At 45.0% G+C, this 25,496-nt stretch overlaps 1 protein-coding gene across 1 annotated transcript in view; it reads left to right on the forward strand.

Moving 5' to 3' along the window:
- The window catches only part of EXOC2 (exocyst complex component 2), a 357,767-nt gene that overhangs the window by 183,796 nt on the left and 148,475 nt on the right, over positions 1 to 25,496 (forward strand). The window contains exons 16-17 of the mRNA XM_073630963.1: positions 5,012 to 5,073; positions 13,388 to 13,468. Of these exons, the coding sequence (XP_073487064.1) occupies positions 5,012 to 5,073; positions 13,388 to 13,468 (143 nt within the window). The remainder of the gene's footprint in view (positions 1 to 5,011; positions 5,074 to 13,387; positions 13,469 to 25,496) is intronic.

Consider the following 25,496-nt stretch of genomic DNA (forward strand, 5'->3'; position numbering starts at 1 on the left):
CAAAACGCTACTAAAAAAACTGTTAGAGATCGCAGGGATCAGGCCTGACTCTGTGAACGCTGCAGTTATGCGTTTAGTGTTCTGTAATTGACAATGATCAATCGATACTACACTTGGGTGGGTTGGGCTTGGCCGGGCGGAGGGGCAAAACGCAGGTGCTAGCAGGTATCTGGGCTGATACCACTAACACTGCGTTTTTGTGAACCCTAAACTGCTGGGGACGCCAGTATAGATCTGATCGGATCAGATATTGATCCGTTCAGATACTATACTGCTAAGGGAGGTGTACGTTGCGTGCATGGGTGTTAGCGGTACTGGTTCTAATCTGACGCTGCCTGGGGCTGGTGCTTGCCAGTTCACCAAAACGCTACCAAGAAAACTGTTAGCGATCGCAGGGATCAGGCCTGACTCTGCAAACGCTGCAGTTATGCGTTTAGTGTTTTGTAAGTGACAGTGATCGATCGATACTGCACTTGGGTGGGCTGGGCCGGGCGGAGGGGAAAAACGCAGGTGCTAGCAGGTATCTGGGCTGATCCCGCTAACGCTGCGTTTTTGGGAACCCTAAACTGCTGGGGATGCTAGTATAGATCTGATTGGATCAGATATTGATGCGTTCAGATACTATACCACTAAGGGAGGCGTATGCTGCGTGTGTGGGTGTTAGCGGTACTGGCGCTAATCTGACGCTGCCTGTGGCGACGCATATCACCGCCGGGCGATCAGGGGGCTAAACCTTTATTCGGTAATAAACGGCGGGTGCCCTGACACTATAAAAAATAAACGAACTAACCAGTGTCACCCGTAACGGTTATATGGTGATCAGTAGTGAAAGGGTTAACTAGGGGGCAATCAAGGGGTTAAAACATTTATTAGGTAGTATATGGGGGTCCCTGACGCTATAAAACGCTAACGGCGAACCTAAATATTTACGTCCCTAACTAGCGTCATCAGCGACACTAATACAGCGATCAGAAAAATGATCGCTTAGTGACACTAGTGACGGGGGGTGATCAAGGGGTTAAAACTTAGTTAGGGGGATATCCTAGACCTACAGGGGGCTAATACTAACTGCCCTACCACTTCTAACTGTCACAAACTGACACCATGCAGTAATCAGAAAAAAAAAAATACTGCTTGGTGTCAGTGTGACAGGGGGGGGGAGGGGTGATCGGGAGGCGATCGGGGGTGGATCGGGGATTAAAGTATGCCTGGCATGTTCTACTGTGTGTGTGTTGTGCACTCATGTCTTCTCTCCTCGGCGCCGGAACGGAAACTGCCGAGCTGAGGAAAGATGACATCACATCCTCTGCCTGTGTGTACTACACAGAGGCAGGGGATGATTGTCATTGGCTGGGAGCGATCGCGAGGGGGGGCCACGATCGGATGGCCTCCCCCTCATCTTTAAACACTCCCAGACCAAAGCCGACCGCCGCTGGCACCGGACCCCCCGCCCGCGGGAGGCAGATCACGTATGGGTACGTGATTCTGCCTGCCCGTGCCATTCTGCCGACGTATATCGGCGTGAGGCGGTCGGCAAGTGGTTAAAGTAACAATTTATTGGGTCAGTTTGAATCATTTGACTATTTTTCAAATGTTTACCAGAGAAAAACTTTCTCAAACTGACCATCCAACTTCAAATATCATAGCACAGAGTATCCTGCTGCTGTCAATCACAGCCAGTGAGGGAGTTGCAGGGCCAAGCTGCACTCTCTGTGTCAATCAACAAACGAAACGCGGCTCGAGAACGAGCCTACACGAGTGCCCCCATAGCAAGCAGCTTGCTATGGTGGAACCTGAGAAGAGGAGGATTGGGGCTGCTCTGTGCAAAACCATTGCACTGGAGCAGGTAAGCATGCCATGTTTGTTTAAAAAAAGAAATTTTGGGTTTATGCCTAAAATATAGGCATATTATAATTTGTTTACACACGCTTTGTGTTAACTCTTACTTTTAAATCAAAATTTTTATCTATGTATCAGGGCGGTTGTGGCACAGGAGGGCCCTGTCCCAATTGTTTCAGGTGGCTCAGAGTGTCCTATAATAACATATTGCTCAGATTTTTTTTTGAGTGAGTTGAGAGCAGAAGTTTAAAACAAATAATTTGTGAAAGGTCAAAGCTAGAAAGTTAAATATTTGACACCAGAAGGCTTAACACTAATGTCCAGCTTCACTCTCATTTTTTCATTTCCAGCTGGCCTAAACAAAACTATACAACTATACAATACTATATCTCAAGGTGCGTGTGATTACATGTGTATAAAAAACAAATGAATCTAGAGACAGAAATAGGTTAGGAATTAAACCTCTAAGGCATCCGTATAGGATGTATACCTAAAAAACCGTCTGTATAAATAAGTCCATATATCTAAACAGGATATGTATATGTTAATAGTCCACGGATTACCATGAATGATCATACATATAGAAGTCCATGAAATATCGAGTGAATTCAAAGATGTTAAACACTTAAGTGTAAACAATATGAAAATCAAGTGTTGATAGTAGATCCACCACCGTAATTGAAAATGGGGGGAGCTTACCAGAAGAAATGGACACAGATGGGTATACACTCACTGTGTCAATAAGGCTTGTATAGCTGTAGATCTCTGAATGTGGAATGGGAGTGGTAGAGATGCTTGTAGAAGGTATACACAGTAAAGGCAAATCCAATCAGGTATCACCAGCGTGTAAGGGAAAAACATGAAAGTACATAGCGTAATACTGCATAGGTAGCCTTGAGGCAGATATTAGCACAAATAATTGCGTATGAACAGATCCATAAATTGACCAATGAAATGTGAAAGATATTAAACACCCAGAAGTGTAAATAACAAAATATTCAAGTGTTAATAGTAAGTCCACCACCGTGAGTAAAAGTGGGGGGCTTACCAGAGCAAATGGACACGGATGGGTGTACAGTGGCCACTGCAGCTCAGAGAGGTCCCAGTTAGAGTGTCACGGCGCAGGCTCGGTGTAGCGCAGCCGCTCTGAGCTTTTTTATACAGTATTACGCTATGTGCCTTTATACTTTTTCTTTATACGCTCTGGATAAGTGATTGGATTTGTCTTCATCATATATACTCTCCTCAAGTACCTTGGCTACTCTCATCCTGTCTCCAGGGATCTACAGCTATACAAGCTCAATAGACACAGTGGGTGTACACCCATCCGTGTCCATTTGCTCTGGTAAGCCCCCCACTTTTACTCACGGTGGTGGACTTACTATTAACACTTGAATATTTTGTTATTTACACTTCTGGGTGTTTAATATCTTTCACATTTCATTGGTCAATTTATGGATCTGTTCATACGCAATTATTTGTGCTAATATCTGCCTCAAGGCTACCTACGCAGTATTACGCTATGTACTTTCATGTTTTTCCCTTACACGCTGGTGATACCTGATTGGATTTGCCTTTACTGTGTATACCTTCTACAAGCATCTCTACCACTCCCATTCCACATTCAGAGATCTACAGCTATACAAGCCTTATTGACACAGTGAGTGTATACCCATCTGTGTCCATTTCTTCTGGTAAGCTCCCCCCCATTTTCAATTACGGTGGTGGATCTACTATCAACACTTGATTTTCATATTGTTTACACTTAAGTGTTTAACATCTTTGAATTCACTCGATATTTCATGGACTTCTATATGTATGATCATTCATGGTAATCCGTGGACTATTAACATATACATATCCTGTTTAGATATATGGACTTATTTATACAGACGGTTTTTTAGGTATACATCCTATACGGATGCCTTAGAGGTTTAACTCCTAACCTATTTCTGTCTCTAGATTCATTTGTTTTTTATACACATGTAATCACACGCACCTTGAGATATTGTATATCACATATTAATGTCTGATATTTTTGCTTTAGCGCTGCATTTGTTCCTTTTTAGTGAGGAGACACTGTTTTTGTACACTACATAATCAGCTGCAACCACTGATTATTGTATTTTGACAGCAGTGAGAGCCACTCTGAGCAAGGGGAATTCTTCCAACCACCTTGTTTGCATGTGTGTGGAGTGTATGGCCAGCTTTGGTTCATATGAGTGATCATTTAGCAATTAATACAGTTATTTTTAAAATGTGAGAGATGGTGACCGGTAGTGCTTCTTTATATTTAATTTTTGCATCCTGCACAGTGCAGGTGACGTTTTTAAATAAGCTGTGTTGGCTACTATAATAGGAACGAAGGAGTGGTGCAAAATGTTGAGACTTAGACCCCTTTCATACGTGGCAGATTCCGCTCTGAACAGCTCACAGAGCTCTGGTATTGCAAAGTTGTCTTAAACCTCTTCTTTTGGGGTCCCCTGCTGGCGTTCTAGTCTCCTCCTTCTTCTCTGTGTGCACTCATAGGAAAGTTCTTCCACTGGAGGCGTATCTGCAGGCACGCTCCCAAGCCGGGCGCAGCCAAGCATGGTTCAGCCCAGCCCCCTGCTCCCTCCTTACAGCATTGGATTAACAGCAACAGGAGCCAATGGCTCCCACTACTGCCTCTGTGTCCTGTGAGGAGAGTGACAGAGGAGAGCACCGCTGCAGATTGGCACTCCACTGGATCGAAGTAGAACTTGTGGAAAGTATAACAGGGGGTGAGGGAGGGTGATGCAATTGCAGGAAATGTATTGAGGTAAAAAAAATCCTGCCTTTACAACCACTTTTAAGATACATTGGGGTTGATTCGCTAAAACTGGAGAGTGCAAAATCTGCTTCAGCTGTGCATGGTAGCCAATCAGCTTCTAATTTCAGCTTGCTCAATTAAGCTTAGACAAAAGAACCTAGAAATTGATTGGTTTCTATGCAAAGCCGCGCCAGATTTAGCACTCTCCAGCTTTAATAAATCGCCATTGGCTTACGTAAACAAAACACTAATAAATATTTCTCCAGGGTTTACAGAGTCATGCCATAGTCTTGTCTGTTGTAGTAATTTCTAAGAATGTGTATTAAAAGTATTATTAATATAAGAATATTTGAGGTTAATACTAAATACTGTTTTTTTCAGAGGTAAAACGACTAGCTGACAAAGAAGATTGGGTTGTTGATAACGAAGGTTTAACGTCTTTAGTAAGTACAATTTATTACGGTATACATACATACAGCAGTTAATGTGCAATTTGCCAAATTCCACTCTTCCCCTCCTCCCTTACCCCACCACATAAGCTGTGTAATGGCCTCCTATCAGTTTTACCATTTTGAGGACCACTTTAAGAGGGGAGATCAGTGTGCATATCTTTTTTTTTAAAGCCCAACTCCAGGATTAATATGCTTACTTTCAGAATTCCAATATATATCCAATCAAAACCATTGTATTCATTCTTTTTTCTCAAACTCTTACTTTGTGAGATATCCTTTATTCCTTAGCTGTGATGTTAGCATTCTGCTCAGATTAAATTTCATATGCTCCGGAACTGGTAGGAGGACTCAGTGCAAGAGCGACATCACTTAATAAGTCTCCTTCCTTCATAGAGTAGACTACATTTCCCAGTAGCCCACCTGATAACACTGCCGCTCTGTGAACAACAGTACCAAGTCTGCTCTATCCCTCTATCAGTCTAACATTCTCTCTGCCACCCCTATTATAGCACGCTGTGTACACTCACCGTGGTCTACTGCATTATGGCATTCAGAGACACCCACACTCCCTGAATGCAATGTGGAGCAGTAATACATTCCCTTCAGACCTCAAGAACTGTACGTTTTTGCGACATGTCTATTAAAAGCTGTTTTTGCAAAAATATGTGCATTTATATATTTTTTGAAAGGTGAACTTATCCTTTAAGGAAAGCAGGGAAATAAGGGCTTTTGGTGGTTGAATAGCCATATCATTAAAAAATCAACAGTTCTACACCTATGTGATAACTGTTTTTTTATGAACCATTTTAAAGAGAAAATGTTGGAATAATACCAAAATGCAATTGAAATAAGCATATGTTTAGTGAAAGGACCCTTTAATCTTAGGAAGCAGCAGCACTGTAATGAAGCGCTTTGGATAGAAGTGCGCACTTTCACTTCACCCCGCTACATTAATAGTAAAATAGCACCAATTGTGCTTTATCAGATTTATGTTGTTTGCTTGGTGCATTTTTGCAATTGCTAACTAATCTAGAAAGTAAGTAGCTTGAACTAAAAGAATTTAAACTTTTTCCTTGTTATTGAGAAGGCGAAATTTTTTGATACACGTTTTGACCTTGTGAAATGTGTCACCAGTCATAAATATATCTCAATGTGGATATAATTTCAATAGATTTCTACAAAAAGAAGTGACTAAGAACTTGTTATAAAATCAGCATAGAAGCACATACCACATTATTTCCCTGATATTGTCTTTTACTTTAACATGCACATCAGGACTTAGCATTAAATAGCATATTCTTTAAAGAATATGTATAGTGTTTATACAATTTTGTTAGGTGCCTGTGAAAGTTTTCATTAAGTCAGGACATGTTATACAGTAGTTGTAGTAATTAGTCACATTTAGTTAGACTTCTTTTTACCACTTCCACAGTAATGTTGTTAACATAATTCATGGATTGGGAACATGAATTAGGATGACTTAGTTACCCTTGTAGGCATAAATGCTGAGGGATGTTCATAGCTCTAATTTGAATTGAGGAATCCACTCTGATGAGCGGTGAAAGGTCTTCAACATAAAAAAAACATGTCCAGTAGAGTGTAAATAAGCCTGATTTACATAACCTGGACTAAGCTTAACTTTGTGCAACTGGGTACTGGAATTTGTAACCATCACCGCACTGAGATCCCACAAAACAAACCCACATGTGTATATAGTGTGCATGATCCTCTTGTCATGTGCATACACTATATTGTCAAAAGTATTGTGACACCTGCCTTTACGCACATGAACTTTAATGGCACCCCAGTCTTAGTCCGTAGGGTTCAATATGGAGTTGGCCCACCCTTTGCAGCTATAACCGTTTCAACTCTTCTAATAAGGCTGTCCACAAGATTTTACGAGTGTGTCTATGGGAGTGTTTGACCATTCTTCCAGAAGCACATTTGTGAGTTCAGGCACTGATGTTGGATGAGAAGGCCTGACTCGCGGTCTCCACTCTAATTCCTCCCAAAGGTGTTATATCAGGTTGAGGTCAGTACTCTGTGCAGGCCAGTCAATACTAACGTCCCACAGTAACTCACCTGCCACAGACCACGTTGTCCAGAGGCAGGGAATCCAGTTTCATGGTAAGGGATGAGCGGCTGGAACGCACACTCCATATTGTGGAACGCAAAGCCGGAAATGCGGGCTGGAAGTGCTTCATAGTGGGGTGGAGCTAATACGGAAAGAAATAATAATACATGCCTGTGGCTAGGCGCACGTGACCAGTATACACACCACCCAGCACCTCCCTCAATACAAAGGGGACCCAAAGGAGAATAAATAAATATGTGTGTATGGGTTATATTCTCAGGATAACAATTACAAAACGCATAAAAGTTCTGGTACATGGATGCAACAAAATAAGTGTATATACAGTGGGGACGGAAAGTATTCAGATCCCCTTAAATGTTTCACTCTGTTATATTGCAGCCATTTGCCAAAATCATTTCAGTTCATTTTTTTTCCTCATTAATGTACACACAGCACCCCATATTGACAGACAAACACAGAATTGTTGACATTTTTGCAGATTTATTAAAAAAGAAAAACTGAAATATCACATGGTCCAAAGTATTCAGACCCTTTGCTCAGTATTTAGTAGAAGCACCCTTTTGATCTAGTACAGCCATGAGTCTTTTTGGGAAAGATACAAGTTTTTCACACCTGGATTTGGGGATCCTCTGCCATTCCTCCTTGCAGATTCTCTCCAGTTCTGTTAAGCTGGATGGTAAATGTTGGTGGACAGCCATCTTTAGGTCTCTCCAGAGATGCTCAATTGGGTTTAAGTCAGGGCTCTGGCGTGGCTATTCAAGAACAGTCACGGTGTTGTTGTGAAGCCACTCCTTCGTTATTTTAGCTGTGTGCTTAGGGTCATTGTCTTGTTGGAAGGTAAACCATTGGCCCAGCCTGAGGTCCTGAGCACTCTGGAGAAGGTTTTCGTCCAGGATATCCCTGTACTTGGCCACATTCATCTTTCCCTTGATTGCAACCAGTCGTCCTGTCCCTGCAACTGAAAAACACCCCCACAGCATGATGCTGCCACCACCATGCTTGACTGTTGGGACTGTATTGGACAGGTGATGAGCAGTGCCTGGTTTTCTCCACACATACCGCTTAGAATTAAGGCCAAAAAGTTCTATCTTGGTCTCATCAGACCAAAGAATCTTATTTCTCACCATCTTGGAGTCCTTCAGGTGCTTTTTAGCAAACTCCATGCGGGCTTTCATGTGTCTTGCACTGAGGAGAGCCTTCCGTCGGGCTACTCTGCCATAGAGCCCCGACTGGTGGAGGGCTGGATTGATGGTTGACTTTCTACAACTTTCTCCCATCTCCCGACTGCATCTCTGGAGCTCAGCCACAGTGATCTTTGGGTTCTTCTTTACCTCTCTTACCAAGGCTCTTCTCCCCCGATAGCGCAGTTTGGCTGGACGGACAGCTCTAGGAAGGGTTCTGGTCATCCCAAATGTCTTCCACTTAAGGATTATGGAGGCCACTGTTCTCTTAGGAACCTTAAGTGCAGCAGAAATTTTTTTGTAACCTTGGCCAGATCTGTGCTTTTCCACAATTCTGTCTCTGAACTCTTCAGGCAGTTCCTTTGACCTCATGATTCTCATTTGCTCTGAGAGCACTGTGAGCTGTAAGGTCTTATATAGACAGGTGTGTGGTTTCCTAATTAAGTCCAATCAGTATAATCAAACACAGCTGGACTCAAATGAAGGTGTAGAACCATCTCAAGGATGATCAGAAGAAATGGACAGCACCTGAGTTAAATATATGAGTGTCACAGCAAAGGGTCTGAATACTTAGGACCATGTGATATTTCATTTTTTCTTTTTTTAATAAATCTGCAAAAATGTCAACAATTCTGTGTTTTTCTGTCAATATTGGGTGCTGTGTGTACATTAACGAGGAAAAAAATGAACTTAAATGATTTTAGCAAATGGCTGCAATATAACAAAGAGTGAAAAATTATAAGGGGGTCTGAATACTTTCCGTCCCCACTGTATACTATGACCCCAGGCATACTGTTGTCAAAAAAAAAAAAAAATGCACCCAGAGCCTCTTAGTATACATATTTCGGACCTATTATTATTATTATACAGGATTTATATAGTGCCAACAGTTTGCGCAGCACTATACAACATTGGGGCAGACAGTACAGTTACAATATAAATCAATACAAGAGGGATCAGAGGGCCCTGCTCATTAGAGCTTACAATCTAGAAGGGAGGGTCAAGTGGAACTGTGTCCCCTGTGTCGAACACGCGTAGGGGAGGGGCCAGGACGGACGAGAAGCACACAGCTGAGCTGGGAGGAAAAACATACCCTGCGGCACATTAACTACCGATTTTTACACGGCGCTTTATTGTCTGGTGCACAGCAGCACCAGGAGAATGTGAGTACCCCTTTGTGGGAAGCGATTTTATATATTAATAAAAGAGTGGTTGATAGTATTACACTATGTAGTCTCTCTTCATTCTATATATGGATGTCTATGGAGCCTTGTCAACCCAGAGTGAGTGGAGATCATATCTATATGACCTTGCAGAGCCCAATGAGTGGCTACCAAACGTGATTTGACATAGCTAACCACTGTGTCACACGCTCAGAGGTGAGCGCAATCACTTTGGGGGGGTTTTCCAGGATTCATCACGGTTGATTGCAGCACTCGGATTCATTTTGCACTGGATGTGTTGGATTTCGCTGAACACAGATGCACTTTTATTTGGGACATTTTATGGACACTTTATTATGGAGAGATCACTAAGCGCAGATTATTTTGACTGCGTTTAAAAAGCACTGAGCATTTTTATGTTATTTCATGTTTAAGTGATTTGATTCTTTGCATGCTACACTAGATGCGAGACATTGCATGTTATCTGATATATCACTTGATCGAGTTTGTTTTGGCGTGAGTGTACATACACATTGCACTCTTATTGTTTGATATGTAAGCATAATATAGAGGTTAAGGTACATACTATATATAGGAAATTTGCATGTTGTATTCGATATCTATATATTAGTGATCTTTGATACCGATTCTATTTTATTTTTTTGATATCAAGCGCAGCGCAAACAATTTTTTCTATACTTGTGCACGGATATGAATACGTGAACTGCGTTTGCGGCTGGATATTCACAGTTATTTATATATATATATTTTTTTGCTTTGGAGTTTCACATTTATGCACATTGAGCACTGGATCATTGTGGCTCGCAAGATTTTCCTCTTTTTGTTTTAAAAGATAATAACTGTGGGGGATGAACTGATGGAGAAAATGAAAATACAGTTGTTAGGTGTGGGTAGGAGAGGCTTCTCTGAAGAGTGTTTCATGGATCGTCTAAAAGCTAATAGAGTAGCGGATAATCGGACAGATTGGGGTAAGGCATTCCATAGGATTAGAGAGGCTCTGGAAAAAGTCCTAGGATGTTGAGGACGAAATCCAGTCTGAAGGGGATCAAGAAGGCTATTATCAGCAAGGTGGTCGCTCAGTCGGTTGGAGACCAGACATTCAAGGAGTTTGGATAAAAAGGGGAGCGAGGAGATGGGGCGTAGTTTAAGATTGTATTGGTCCAGTGAGGGCTTTTTAAGTATGGGGCTGACAAGTGCATGTTTTAGAGAGTTTGGGAAGATGCCAGAAGAAAGGGAGAGATTGAAGATGTAGGTTAGAGAGTGTACAATAGAGCCAGAGGGTGAACGTAGCATTTGCGAGGGAACAGGATCCAGAGGGCAGGTGGTAAGTTGGACGTTGGCAAGTAGTTTAGCAACCTCGTCTATAGTGGTGGGGTTGAAAGAGGGAAGTAATCATTGTACCTGTGGGCCTGCAGTGTATATAGCGTGGAGGGTATCTGAACAGTAGAGATCTCGCAAATTGTATCAATCTTCTGTTTGAAGTGATTAGCAATCTCCTGGGCAGTGAGTGAGTTGGTGGGTGGAGGCAGTGGAGGACAAAGTAGAGAGTTTAAGGTAGAGAAGAGTTGACGGGGACGGGCTGATCAGTTGTTAATGAGAGTGATAAAATAGGTCTGCTTGGCAGTGGGGAGGCTGGAATTGTATTTTTGGAGGGTAGATTTTATGGGTTGAAATCTTTCTGAGACCTAGTCTTATGCCACAGGCGCTCATGAGCATGACTATGTTTTTTCAGACTTCTAGTATCATCTGTTTGCCAAGGTTGAAGGGGTTGGGCCTGATTCTGTGTGTAGTGGGGGGGGGGGGCAGTAAGTCCAGTGAGGCTAGAAGTGAAGCGATGTAGACAGAAGGGGCTAGGTCAGTGCAGGATAGCGGTGAGATTTCATATAGAGGTCGTCTGCAGAAAAGAAGGGTTGAGATGACGTAGGTTTCTGTAGGTAACTTTTAGACAGTTGGAGGGAGAGGAGGTGGAGGTGAGGGAGAGAGTGAAACTAATAAGGTAATGATCAGAGAGAGGGAATGGATAGTTGGAGAGGTTGCATGGAGTGCATAGGTGGGAGAAAACGAGGTCAAGGGTATTGCTTTCAGAGTGAATAGGCGCATGTATCCATTGCTTTAGGTCAAAGGAGGAGGTTAGACTGAGAAGTTCGGAAGTGGCGGGAGTGTTGGCATTAATAGGGATGTTGAAGTCACCCGGAATGATTGTGGGGATTTCAGAAGAAAGAAAGTAGGGTAGCCAGGCAGAGAAGTCATCAAGAAAGTTTGATACTGATCTAGGGGGGGGCCTGTAGATCACAGCTATCCTATAACCTATGACTGGTCAGCCAAGTATCCAAGCAATCCTATCATGAGGTTTGCAGATGATGTGTTTAAATATCCAAATACAGGCAGGAAGTGGAGAAACTGGAGGCTTGGTGAAAAATAAAAATCTCTCAACGTAAAGAGAACAAAAACAAGAGACGATTGTGGACATTAGGAAGACCAGTACCCCCGCACCCCCACCAGGCCTCCTTGCAATATTTGGGGTGCAGTTAAGATGGTCTTGTGTTTTAAACATCTGGGGTGCACACCTCTGATAACCTCACCTGGAACACTAGTACAATGAACAAGGGCTACCAACCCTTTTATTTTTAGGGAGGTTGAGCTTGCCTCAGCACTTCAGTCCTCACTGTTAACCACAGTATCTCACAAAAGTGAGTACACCCCCAACATTTTTGTAAATATTTATCATATCTTTTCATGTGACAACACTGAAGAAATGATACTTTGCTACAATGTAAATTAGTGAGTGTACAGCTTGTATAACTGTAAATTTGCTGTGAAAATGTCAAAATTGGGCCCAAAATGTCAATATTTTTTGTGTGGCCATCATTATTTTTCAGCACTGCCATAACCTTCTTGGGCATGGAGTTCACCAGAGCTTCACAGGTTGCCACTGGAGTCCTCTTGTACTCCTCAATGACAACATCACGGAGCTGGTGGATGTTAGAGACCTTCCATTTGAGGATGCCCCACAGATGCTCAATAGGGTTTAGATCTGGAGACACGCTTGGCCAGTCCATCACCTTTACCCCCAGGCCTAAATTGCAGGGAGGGTGTCCATGTTCGTCCTTACATGCTTAAGCAGCCTGCGGGGCACGCTCTGTGATCAGCACATCAAGGAGACTGGGCTGATCACAGATCAGAGTAAAGGGCCAATCCCGATCCCTTACCACGTGATCAGCTGTTAGCCAATGACAGCTGATCACGTAATGTAAACAGAGCCGGTAATCGGCTATTTTTTCTCCTCACTCTCATAGCGTGCCTCATCAGTGCACATCAATGAAGGAAAAAATTACCTGTTTGCAAAATTTTATAACAAACTATGAAAACTTTTTTGTTTTGTTTTTTCAAAATTTTTAGTCTTTTTTTTGTTAAGCAAAAAATAAAAACCCCAGTAGGGATTAAATACCACCAAAAGAAAGCTCTATTTGTGTAAAAAAAAATGATAAAAATTTAATTTGGGTACAGCGCTGCATGACTGTGCAATTGTCATTCAAAGTGCAGCAGCGCTAAAAGCTGAAAATTGGCGTGGGCAGGAAGGGGGTTTAAGTGCCCAGTAGTTAATATGTGTTGAACTGTACTGAGTTTACAAAGGAGCAGGACCTGGTTTGAGCTCCTTCTATGTCTTTTATGCTGTCTCTGACCTTGTGCTGCAGATCCTGCAGCATCAAGGCATGCAAACGCAAGTTACCACAATGCATAGATGTGAATGGGGCATTATTGGGTAGAGGTAAACAGCGCATGTATGTGTACTGTAAAGCATTAGTACAATAATACATTTTGTTACGGTGTTCTTTCTTTTATAGCCATCTCAATTTGAGCGGTGTGTTCTCCAGTCATTGCAGTCACTAAAAGGAGTTTTGGAATGCAAGTCTGCTGAAGCCAGTGTAAGTATTCTGTTCTTACAGGTATTTAGGTTCAATAGAAATGGTGCATGCAAAATGGTTTTGCAAGGTCGTGCATAGCAGTGCCAAACCTAGTTACGTAATCCACCTCGGTAGATAACCAATGAATAAAGAAGTAAATGTATATAATATCACACTGTATACACGTCCCCTGATAGACTTTGGATTTACTCTGCAGCGTTTGTAAGTTTCCCAGGTGTCTGCACTGGGGGCTCCACAGGACAGTATTTGCATGCTAATGTAATAGGAGCATATTAACGCAATAAGTGAATGTAAATATCTCCAAAGTGTGGCGAAATACCCCCTTTTCTTGCAGCCAACAATGAACACTGTATTCTGATGGCTGGAAAACCTCCCGCTATTAGAATACAAAAGCGTCAGGGGGTATTTTTCAATATGAAACTAAGATCAAGAACAATATTTTTTACTTTCTGCTACAAAAACATATCCAATTAAAAAAAAAAATCAAATTTCTTCATAAATTTTGGTCAAAATTTATTCTAATACATGTCTTTGATCCAAAAATCCCAATGAGTGTATATGGATTGTTTTTTTGTGAAAGATATAGCACCTGTAAACCATATACTGGAATTTTTTATTTTTTATACTACAAATGGTGGTGATCAGCTATTTATACTGGGACTGCCATAGTGCAGCGAGAAATCTAAAACTAACTGTCGCTGGGGGGGGGACTGACTAACTGCCACTGACCTCACCAGTGACACTAATACAGTGTACAGTGCTAATACTGTACACTGTCACTGTACTAATAACACTGGCTAGGAAGGGGTTAACATCTAGAGAGATCAAGGGATGCAATGTGTGCTACTTTTTACTACAGATCTCGGTTCCTATCCTGCTTTGCAGAGATAAGAAACAGAGATCACTCCCTCTGTACAGAGCCCTCACAGGGCTCTGGGCTGTTATTGGACACAACCGATTAGCAGGTCCCAGCCATGAATCATTGGATGGGACTTGCTGACAGACTCCCGCTGTTTACAATCACAGCAGGTGTCAGAGGGGGGCCTTCAACCTGGAAGCAGGCAGGTCCCGCAATACATTATGGGAGGGTGGTCTGCAAGTGTTTTAAGGGTAACTCTGCTTTTGTGGAAAAAAAATTGTGCAAATAAAAGGAGTAGGACACTAGGCAGAAAAAAAAGACTTGGCTACGCCTATGGGTAGTCCTAGGTAGTATACACCCCCCTCTCTGCTATAGGCCTTCAGTTTTGTTTCTGCCTAGTCAGGAGTAAGGACCTAGTTCCCTGCCGGGATCTCTAGTCCTGGGAATTTTTTGGTTTGTTATTTCATCTTTTCCTGAATTTTCTCCGGAGAGATCTACAATCAACTGCCGGGCTGGGCGACGGGCTGGACACTAAGATCCAGTGGTCTCCCCAGTCTGGCCAGTGAGCATGTGCAGACCTCAGCTACGCGCTAGGTTGTCTGTGACATAGCCCCACTGGACGGGGGCTGGCCCTGTGAGTTAAACGTCTTGCGAGGTCGCATACGACCGGGTTTTGGCCTAAGTTGCAGCGTTCCTCATGGCCGACATCCCCCCACTTCGGTGGCTAGGGGTCCTGTCTGGGAGCGTTACCCGCACGCTTCACTGGATCGGTAAGTACGAGGCCCCCTCCTCTCCTTCCCTGGACGTGGTGTGGGGCGCAGGTACTCCCTGGGGTGGCCGGTCCCTCCAGGGTTCTCCTCCACCCCCCTCCCTCCCTTGCTTCCCAGGTGAGGCACAGGCTTCTGGCCTAGGTGCTTTTGTGACACATCGCCCCCCCCTTCCACCCTTGGGGTTGCTACTGGGGGGTATTCCTTGGGCCCACCTGTTGCAGTGGTTGGGCCTGGGAGGCGGGTGGCTCTGAGGGCGATCTCCTTTTGGGGGTCCTTTAGGTGGGCCCAGCGTGGGTGCTCCTGGTTCTCCCTGTGAGGGGCCTCAGTTGTGCTTTGTGTGGGCATCATCCATCGGTGCCCCCTGTGCGGGTCTTCGGTCGGCGCGCACCCACCCCCCACCCCCCCCCGTGAGGGCCTCGGGCGGTGGGGTCTCAGTTGGTGGCCCCCTCCTGAGTTTTTTGTGGTGGCGCTTAGGCCCCTACCTTCTCTGTCTTGCACAACCTTATATCTGGCTCTGCCTTCACGAATGTGGCCCACCTTGCGGGGTTGGTGGCCACGCTCCCTGTCCTGTCAGGGAGTGAGGATGATTCCTCCACAACTGCAGTGGTGCACGAAAAGGCGCTGGTTGTCGCACTTATTACATCTGTGCGGGAACCTTTCAAGATGGGGGATGCAGCGGTGGCCGCGGCAGAGGGCCAGTTCCCCTTTGGCACCCATAAGCCGTCTTGTGCGGGAAAAGCGTTCCCGTCTCCCTTTTATTTTGCCAAATTTGTCCATGAAGACTGGGAGTGTCCAAAGTGCCCTTTGTGCTTCGAAAACGCTTGCTGAGGAGTCCATCCTTCAGAAGTGGACTGTTCCACCAGTAGTGGACCCCCCTGTCTCTAGGCTGCTCAAGGCAACCATGAATCCAGTAGAGGAATCTCTGCCTTCTAAAGATCCAGCTGACATATCTAGAGGGGGAGCAGAATCCCCTGCCTTTGCTGCATTGGCGGACCTGTTGGTCTAGGCCCTGCAGTTTGTCTGCTATGCCTCTTGGCCGCAGTTCCCCTGGTTGCCGAGTGGTGCTTAGACATGTATTATGGGGGGCTACCCTGGATGACATAATTATGCATGTTGATTTTGTCCGGTTACAAGATAGTTTTCTGGCTTTGTTCCCCAAAAAGTTTTTTTGCTTCCAATGTGCGTCTGTCGCCGGACTGTTTGCTGTTCTCCTTGTGGGGCTGTGCAAGCCCTGTTGCTTCAGAGTGTGATTGTCCCGGTTCCTGCGTCGGGAACAGTTTCAGGGGTTTTATTCAAACCTGTTCACAGTACAAAATATGGTGGGCATGGTACGTCCAATTCTGGACCTCAAGGCCCTGACCTGTCTTTGTGGGTACACAAGTTCAGGATATAGTCCATCCGCACGGCGGTGCCACCCCTTCATCATGGGGACTTTCTGGCTTCTATCGACATCACGAATGCTTACGCATTCCATTATACACCCGACTCCATTACTTCCTCCGTTTTGCTGTGGGCGCTGAGTATTATCAGCACGTGGTGTTGCCTTTTGGTCTTGCCATCACTCCTCGGGTGTTCACGAGGTGTTGGGCCGGATCTGGCGTGGTTACACCAGTGGGAGTTTGAGGTCCTGGGCTGCCTGGACGATCTCCTTCTGCAAGTCCTCGACTACCCCGAGGGGCAACGTAGCTCCTATACAGACCTTGACAGATTCAGTTGGCTTCTATACTATCTGAAGTCTGCTTTGGCCCCTTCCAGATCATTGGATTATCTGAACCTGACCCGGGCTTCGGCTCTGGTTGTGATGGGCCAGGTGCTGCAGTTCCGACGCTGCTGATGGCTAGGGAGTCTACCTCCTAGGAGGTTCTACCTCCAGATGTGGAAAGCGCATATATCCTGGTATGAGTCACCAGGCATTCATCCTCGTTCTTTCTCGGTGGCTCCGATTCCGACCTCCCTTCATGGGGGGGTTGAGAAGGAATGGGCCTCGAGTACCATCAAGGGACAGGTGTCAGCCTGGGTGGTCTTCTTCAACGTCCCCTGGTCTCCCACTCCCTGGAGCGTACCTTTTATTCAAGGGGTTCAACATCTGTTTCCACCGGTGCGGTCTATTCTACCGCCGTGGAATCTGAACTTGGTGATTTTGATTCTCCAGAAGCCTCTCTCTCAAAATATTCTGGAGATTCCACTGCTTACTCTGTATTGGAAGGTGGCCTCTTGGTGTCTATCACCTCTGCTCACAGGGTGTCGGAAATTGTGGCGTTATCTTGTCATACACCTTTCCCAGGGTTACACTAGGTTAAGGTGGTTCTTTGCCCTTTTCCATCGTTCCTTTCTCGGATTTACATTTGAATAATCAACACATCTTAAGTAATTTACCGTATCTGCCCTGGATGTGGTTTGGGGGATTTGGGTGTATTTGGCAGCCACTGAGTCTTTTTGGAGGTCAGACTCGATGTGATCACGGACGGGCCAAGAAAGAGGCTGTCTGCTTCTTTTGCGACCATTTCTGGATGGATCAGAAAGATGATGACTCTGGCCTATTCTGTCGTTGATCGGGTTCCTCCTTTCCCTGTTACGGCACATTCTTCTTGGGCCTTCGGTCATCAGGCGTCCGTTGCGCAAGTTTGCAAGGCTGCCACTGGTCATCGGTGTACACTTTCACAACGTTCTACGAAGTGGATGTGTTGACATCTGCGGATGCCTCTTTTGGCTGCAAGGTTTTGCAGGCTACTGCTTAGAGCAGAGTACTCCAAACTTTTTACTTCAAGGGCCACATCATATATTACACAGCTATTCGCGGGCCAGAAAAAAAAAAAAAGTTATTTAGAAATGAATCCTCAGCCATGAAATAAAATAGAATTTGAAAGGCTGCCATCAGAGACCGGAGCCTCGTGCACCAGGGCTAAACACTTAGACTTTACCCATCAGAGACTCCCTGCCCATTTCTGTCCCTAGCAGAGCCTCCCCACATCCTTGTGTCCCTCATCAGAGTCCCCCTCCCAGATTTGTGTCCCCATCAGAGACCCCCTGAACAATTGTGTCCCCATCATAATCCCCACTGAGTATGTGAGTAGATATATAAAATGTGGTGATGGTGCTCCCTATACTTGATTGGGCAAGTAAAAAAATAAATGAATTAAGTTGGAAATAATAACAATAATAAAGATCAATGTGCTAGCCTCACCTTTTTGAGGTTATATGTATAACCAGGGGTGCTAGTACATATATGATCCCCTTACAAGGTGTATATTTATATTACTAGTGGTAATGGTATTTTGTGAATAAATATAAAAAAATCTCTATGAGTACCAAACCAATATAACTCATATGTGTAAACTAATCAGTATACAGTGCAATACACAGTGATAAATTGATCATTTCCATACGTTAATTTAAACATTAATACCATCATAGATAATACCGAAAATGCCCATAAACCACCATACAATTGACCAATACAATAAGTGGTATGCAACTACCAGATTAAAAGTCCATGAGCATATTGGGTCAACTGTGTTCAAAAAATTATTAGTCCATAATTAGTGTATATAAATATCTTCAAAAACGGTGATGAGATTGTCAAAAACCGTGACTTGAGTGCTCTAAATATCCTTAGTGACTGAGTGCTCCCACTCACCAGATCCATTCACCCCAAAAGGGGCACTACGCATATGAATGTGGCCTCCGTGATCTCCTTCTCCTGGTCGTTGAAGTTCCAGGGGCGATCCGCAGCATTCATAGGGGAGTCAAGCTGGTCTGTGTATCATACACAATCTGTATGTATCTGTATCTGTGAATCTGACCTTTCTTGGGTTTCTCGAGTAGCGGGACTTGTGCTGCACAGCCCCCACTGCCTGTCAGTATGCAGAGCAAGCCCCCCACCCCTAGCAGAGACTGTCCCTGCAGTGAGTCTGATGACTCTCTAGCTGCGGGCTGGAAGAAACGTCCTAGCAGGCTGGATGTGGCCTGCGTGCATACTTTGGAGACCCCTGGTTTAGAGGGTATATTACCTCTTGAAGGGGTATTGTTCAAGTTGGGCTCCAGCTTGTTCTGTGTTGAGCTCCTGTTACCTAGTTGGCTCTTGTGTTAGCCTTGGGATTTTTCATTGTCCCACCCCTCATGTTTGGCACTGCTTTGGAACGTCCCCATAGTTCTGAATAATGGAGTGCTGTGTCTGTCAATGAACGAAAGAGAAAATGGGATTTTTGAAAAAAAAATTTCTGAGTTCATTGACAGACACAGCACCCACCCCTTTAAGGAGTTTTAATACTTTTGACACTGCTTGTTACTAAACTGAAGGCCTATAGTAGAGAGGGGGTTGTGTACCATATAGGACTGCCCATAGGCGTAGCCAAGTCTTTTTTTCTGCCTAGTGTCCTACTCCTGTAGGGGGCACTATAACCCTATGGTTCTGAATAATGGAGCGCTGTGTCTGGCAATGAACTCAGAGAAATGGATTTTGCGGTAAGTCAAAATCCCATTATTTACAGTTGGGACACAAACCATATTGTAATAAAACGTTATTAAAGTAAAACTATAGGAAAAACTTTATATTTTCATTTTAGATTTTAGATAGAGCAAGGGAGGGTTAAAACCCCTGTTAGATATTTTTTTTTCCCCATCTGTGTCCCATTGCAGAGATTTCCCTTCACTTTCTGTCCCATTGTCAAAATAGGAAGTGAGAGGAAATCTCTGCAAATTAAAGGAATTCCTTGGGGACCCAGAGGGCGCCAGAATTAGTGTCCCCATTGGCAGATTTTCCCTCTATTACTTTTTTGGGGGCAACCCAATATTTGGCATTTTCTTTTACTTTCACTTTAAATGATAATGGTCAACAGGACAAATAGGGTGAATCTCCCTAACGGGATTACAGACGGCAATACAAACCTGACAGGTGTTCTAATCCCTCTCCACTATGCAAAACAAAACAAAAAAAGTTTTGCCCTTAGGTATCCTTTAAAAATGACCTTTCTTTTTCATACATCATGGGACACAGAGTAAGGCTAATATTCATTACCTGCTGATTATACTTCATCATCAGGTAAATGGACACTGGTAGACCAAAGGTCTTCAAACAGGAAGTGATCCCCTATATAACACCTCCCATACAGGAAGTACTTTAGTTTTTTACCAATGTCTACAAGGTGGATGGCACGATTTGTTTGAGCTCTCTGAGCTCCAGGTCTCTAGTCCCACAAATGGTTCCAAAATGAATCAAGGGATTGACCGATCGGATCCATTTGACACAGGCTTTTATGGTTAGATAAATGGTACCCGAGCCTCGCAAGACTCGAGATCCTGCAAGGTTTTGCCTGTAATGTGGCCTCCAGGCGCTGGACCCTGTGGAGTGGAAAACCAGGACACTACAGCGCTAAGGCATTTCCTGCAGGGTGCTGTACAGGTTCAAGGGAGTGGACCCTAAACATGAAAAGGGTACCCAGTCCTTGAAGGTCCAAGTGACAGGAACCCGCCATGAAGGGTGAAGATTGGGCCCTTAGTTACTAAGTGGCCCTGCGCCTGGACGGGTAAGTGAAAGCCTTTTATTTTATTATTGTGGGGTGTCGTAGTGATTGTAACAATCAGTCAAGCTAGCTAAAAGCTGGACACCTTTGTGCGGTGACCATACGGGGGAGTTTTGGGCTAGCTGAGGGTGTTTGCAAAGCGTGTACCTTTTTGGCTTGTGTCTGGCTGTTTTTTACCTGTATTATGGCTCACGACAGTGCGCCATTTTGCCTTGGTTCGCAGTGGCGCACGTGCGTTCGCAAGAGCACCGCTGGGCCCAGCAGTTTGGCAGCCATGGCGCACGCGGCTTCGCCACACATGAGCTGTAGCCTTTATCTAGGCACACGAAGATTCGCATTGTACGCAAATACAGTCACGCCCGTTCACCAGCACCGCGCACATGCGTGCGCACGCACAGAATGCTCCGGCGCACACCCAGCCTATTTTAAGCTGTGTAGGCCAAGCATGTGCTGCTTCCAGAAGGCAGCTGTGGGACACAGAGCAGGCTCTGAACAGACACTTGCAGTTGTTCATTTTTCCTTACCCGAGTCACGTTAGTCACCGGGTATTGCTTGGCAGGCTAAAGGTGCTTAGCAGGAGTTGCATAGGGGCTTGGTGAGAAGGGTCTCCCTTCTGAGGTGTTTTAATACTACCCCCAAGTACTCTTTGTTTGTGGCTATTAAATGTCTTCCAAAAAGAGGAGTGGGACTAACACCACAGGGAAGGGCACACCTATGTCGTCAGTAGTTCCTGATGAACCTAGTGGTATCTCTAGTGTTGTATCCCCTGAAGGACCAGGGGCTTCCGGGCAATCTGAGCCATTGCACCTATCTGGTATTGTGCCTACAATCAATGCTGCCTCTTCACACTTTATCACTAAGGATGAACTGTCCTCAGCCCTACCCGGGTTAGAGCACAGGATTGCTGGCATGACTGCCTCCATCCCGCAGGGTGGCAGGAAGCATGACAGATCCCCCTCCCCGGACTCTCCTAGTCTGGAGCAGGAATGGGTTGAGGATGGGGAGGAGCTTAAAGCTCAGGATTCGGTGGAGTGCCCGGCAGATGAGTCTGCCTCCGAGCAATCTGGACAAGAAGATATCCAGTAGATGTCTGCCTCTCAGTCGCAGAGGCTTTTGATCCTGACTCTGACCGAAATGGTTCGTTCTGCCTTTAAGTTGCCTCTTACAGAGGTGACTGAGCCCCCCTGGTCCTCTTTGGGATCTCTGAGGCCTCTTTAGGTCGCACAGACTTTCCCTCTACACCCCCTGTTGGAACAGGTGGTGTATGCTGATTGGGAACATCCTGACAGGACTTTTGTTCCTCTTAAGAGGTTTTCCCTTTTATATCCCACGGATGAAAAGTTCGTTAAAAAATGGACCATGCCAGCCGTAGATGCAGCAGTCTCTTCCTTAAACAAGAATTTAACTTGTCCAGTAGATAACGCACAGGGTTTGAAAGACCCTGTTGACAAGAAATTGGAGTTATTATTAAAGGCTTCCTTTTCTTTGGCCAGTTCAGCTATTCAGCCAGCTGTTGCAGCACTTGGTATTTGCCAGTTCGTAAAAGATCAGGTCAAATGGCCTGATAGGCCTAAACCAGGATGATCTACCTGAAAGTAAGACAGATATTCCTTGAGCGCTGTGTTTTGCTATTGATGCTTTAAAGGATTCAATACAGCAGGTTTCTCGTCTGGTTCTTTTGTCTGTACATATGCGCAGACTTTTATGGCTCAAGAACTGGTCAGCCGAGCTTCCTTGTAAAAAGTTATTGGCAGGTTTCCCGTTTCACGGGGAACGTTTATTCGGTGATCACTTGGACAAATATATCCAAAAGATTTCCAGAGGGAAGAGTTTGCTATTTCCTGTGAAGAAAAGCACCAGACGTCCCTCGTTTAAAAACCCAGGGACTGCTTCCTCAAATGTCTAGGCTTCAGGGCGGTTCTGCCACCAACAGGACGCTAGGGCCAGGGGAAAGCCACAAGGCCAGGGCCAGAAAAGGCTCTGGGTCCAAAATTCTTCTAAACCCAGCACCAAGGCCTCCTTTTGAGGGGACGCCCACACTCCATCGGGTGGGGGGAAGGCTGCTGCACTTTGCGGACATTTGGAAAACAACAATTCAGGACGAGTGGGTCACCTCAATTATATCTTGCGGTTACAAGCTGGAGTTGCGGGGGGTTCCCCCTCAGAGGTTTCTAAGATCCAGCGTTCCCTCAGATGCTCCAAAAATAAACTTACTGCTTCAGGCACTACATTATCTAGTGCATCAAGGAGTGATTGTAGAGGTTCCTGTATTCGAAAGGGACACAGGGTTTTACTCAATCGTGTTTACCGTTCAGAAACCAAAGAGGGACACGAGGCCCATTTTGGACCTAAGGTCCCTGAACAAGTATCTATTGATACAGTCCTTTCGGATGGAGTCTGTCCACTCAGTAGTAACCTCACTCCAGAGGGGAGACTTTCTAGCCTCCATCGATATAAAGGACACGTATTTACACGTACCTATCTTTCAGCCTCATCAAAGGTTCCTACGTTTTGCAGTAGATGAACGTCATTTTCTGTTTGTGGCTCTACCTTTCGGGCTTGCTACAGCTCCCTAGGTGTTCACAAAGGTCCTAGCACCAGTACTGGGTCTTTTAAGGGCCCAGGGGATTCTGGTGCTCGGGTATCTGGATGACCTCCTGCTCAGAGATCACTCATTACAGGCTCTAGAACAGAGCATAATATACACAGTGCGGTATTTGAAAAGCTTAGGCTGGATCATAAATACCGAAAAGTCAGCCTTGAGAGACCAGCTCAAAGTCTAAAGTATTTAGGTCTGATCCTAAACTTGGTCCAGGCAAAAGTATTCTTGCCACCCGTAAGGATCTGTGCCCTGAAGGATCAGGTGCATCAGATGAGGGGCACCGGACAACCCTCCATTCGGCTCTGTATGAGTCTTCTAGGGAGGATGGTATCCTTCGAGGCAGTGCCCTATGCCCAGTTCCATTCCAGGCCCTTATAACAAGACATCTTGTTGGCTTGGAACAGAGGAAGAAAAGCCCTGGATTATCCAATGTGCTTATCTCCTCAGGCATGCTTAAGCCTAAACTGGTGGTTGCAGGATCAGAACCTGCGAAAGGGAAAATCCTTTCTCCCAGTAACTTGGAGAGTACTGACTACAGATGCCAGTCTCTCAGGCTGGGGAGCCACCCTAGAGGGGCTCACAGCTCAGGGGAAATGGTCAGGGACAGAGAAGACCCTGCCCATCATTATACTAGAATTATGGGAAGTACGTCTGGCCCTATGGTCCTGGACGGTGGAGCTTCAGAACTGTACCATCAGGGTTCAGTCCGACAATGCCACGGCTGTGGCCTATATAAACCACCAAGGCGGTACCAGGAGTCATTCAGCTCTGAAGGAGGTTAACTACATACTAGCCTGGGCAGAGGAACATGTGCCAATTATATCGGCAGTCTATATCCCGGGAGTAGAGAACTGGAAGGCAGATTATCTCAGCCGCCAGCAGATCTGCCCGGGGGAATGGTCCCTACACACAGAGGTGTTCCAGGAAATTTGCCAATGTTGGGGATGGCCAGAGGTCAACCTACTGGCATCCAGATTCAACAACAAGCTACAGCAGTTTATGTCTCGAACAAGAGATCCTCTGGCAATTGGAGCAGATGCTCTGATAGTTCCATGGAGCCAGTACTCCCTGGTTTATGCTTTCCCTCCGATCCCTCGCCTTCCACATTTGTTGCGCAGGAGTCAGAGAGAGGGAGTTCCAGTCATTCTGGTGGCACCAGCCTGGCCCAAAAGGCCCTGGTTCCCGGAGATTGTGAGACTGACAATAGACGGGTCATGGACACTTCCATGTTGCCCCGATCTACTGTCTCAGGGTCCTATATTCCACCCCAATTTACAGTCTCTAAATTTGACGGCATGGCTATTGAAGCCAGGGTGTTAAAGGACTGTGGGTCACAGGACTCTAGTGTCTACTCTAGTGAATGCTGGAAAAGCTGTCACTAGGAAGATTTATCATAAGGTCTGGAAGACTTATATTGCTTGGTGTGAAGCCAAAAAATGTCATCCTCGGAAATATGTGATTGAGAGAATTCTCTCTTTTCTACAGTCAGCTGTGGAAAACAAATTAGCTTTGAGTACAATCAGAGGTCAAGTTTCGGCCCTATCAGTATTCTTCCAAAGTCCTTTAGCCTCCCATTCACTGATCCGAACCTTTATGCAAGGGGCAACTTGCTTGCTTCCCCCCATTAGGTCACCTATGTGTCTTTGGGATTTGAACTTGGTGCTGTCTGTGTTACAGAAACAACCATTTGAACCTATTAAGGAAATTCCATTAGACTTGCTGTCATGCAAGCTAAACTTCCTGATAGGTATCACCTCTGCAAGAACTGTGTCGGAGTTGGCGGCCCTTTCATGCAGGGAAACCATACTTGATCCTTCACCGTGACAGAGTGGTGTTAAGACCTCTTCCATCCTTTTTGCCAAAAGTGGTGTCGGCCTTTCATTTAAATCAGGACATTATTTTGCCTTCTTTTTTCTCTTAGCCTCGTTCGGCGGAAGAGAGACGACTGCATTCTTTGGACGTTGTCCGGGCAGTCAAGGTTTATTTGTCTAGATCTGCAGATCCGAGGATCAGAGTCTTTTTTTATTTTACCAAAAGGACCCAAGAAGGGGCAGGCAGCTTCCAAAGCTTCCATTGCCAATTGGGTCCGTCAATTGGTCATTCAGGCCTACGGTCTGAAACATAAAGCTCCTCAATTTAGGGTGAGAGCTTATTCTACCAGGGGTGTAGGAACCTCCTGGGCTTTTCGCCATCAGGTATCTGTGGTTTAGATTTGTAAGGCTGCTACCTGGTCTTCAGTGCATACGTTCACAAAATGTTATCAAGTGGATGTTTG

This window comes from Aquarana catesbeiana, linkage group LG05 (genome assembly GCF_042186555.1).
Source record: "Aquarana catesbeiana isolate 2022-GZ linkage group LG05, ASM4218655v1, whole genome shotgun sequence".
Lineage (NCBI taxonomy): Eukaryota > Metazoa > Chordata > Amphibia > Anura > Ranidae > Aquarana > Aquarana catesbeiana.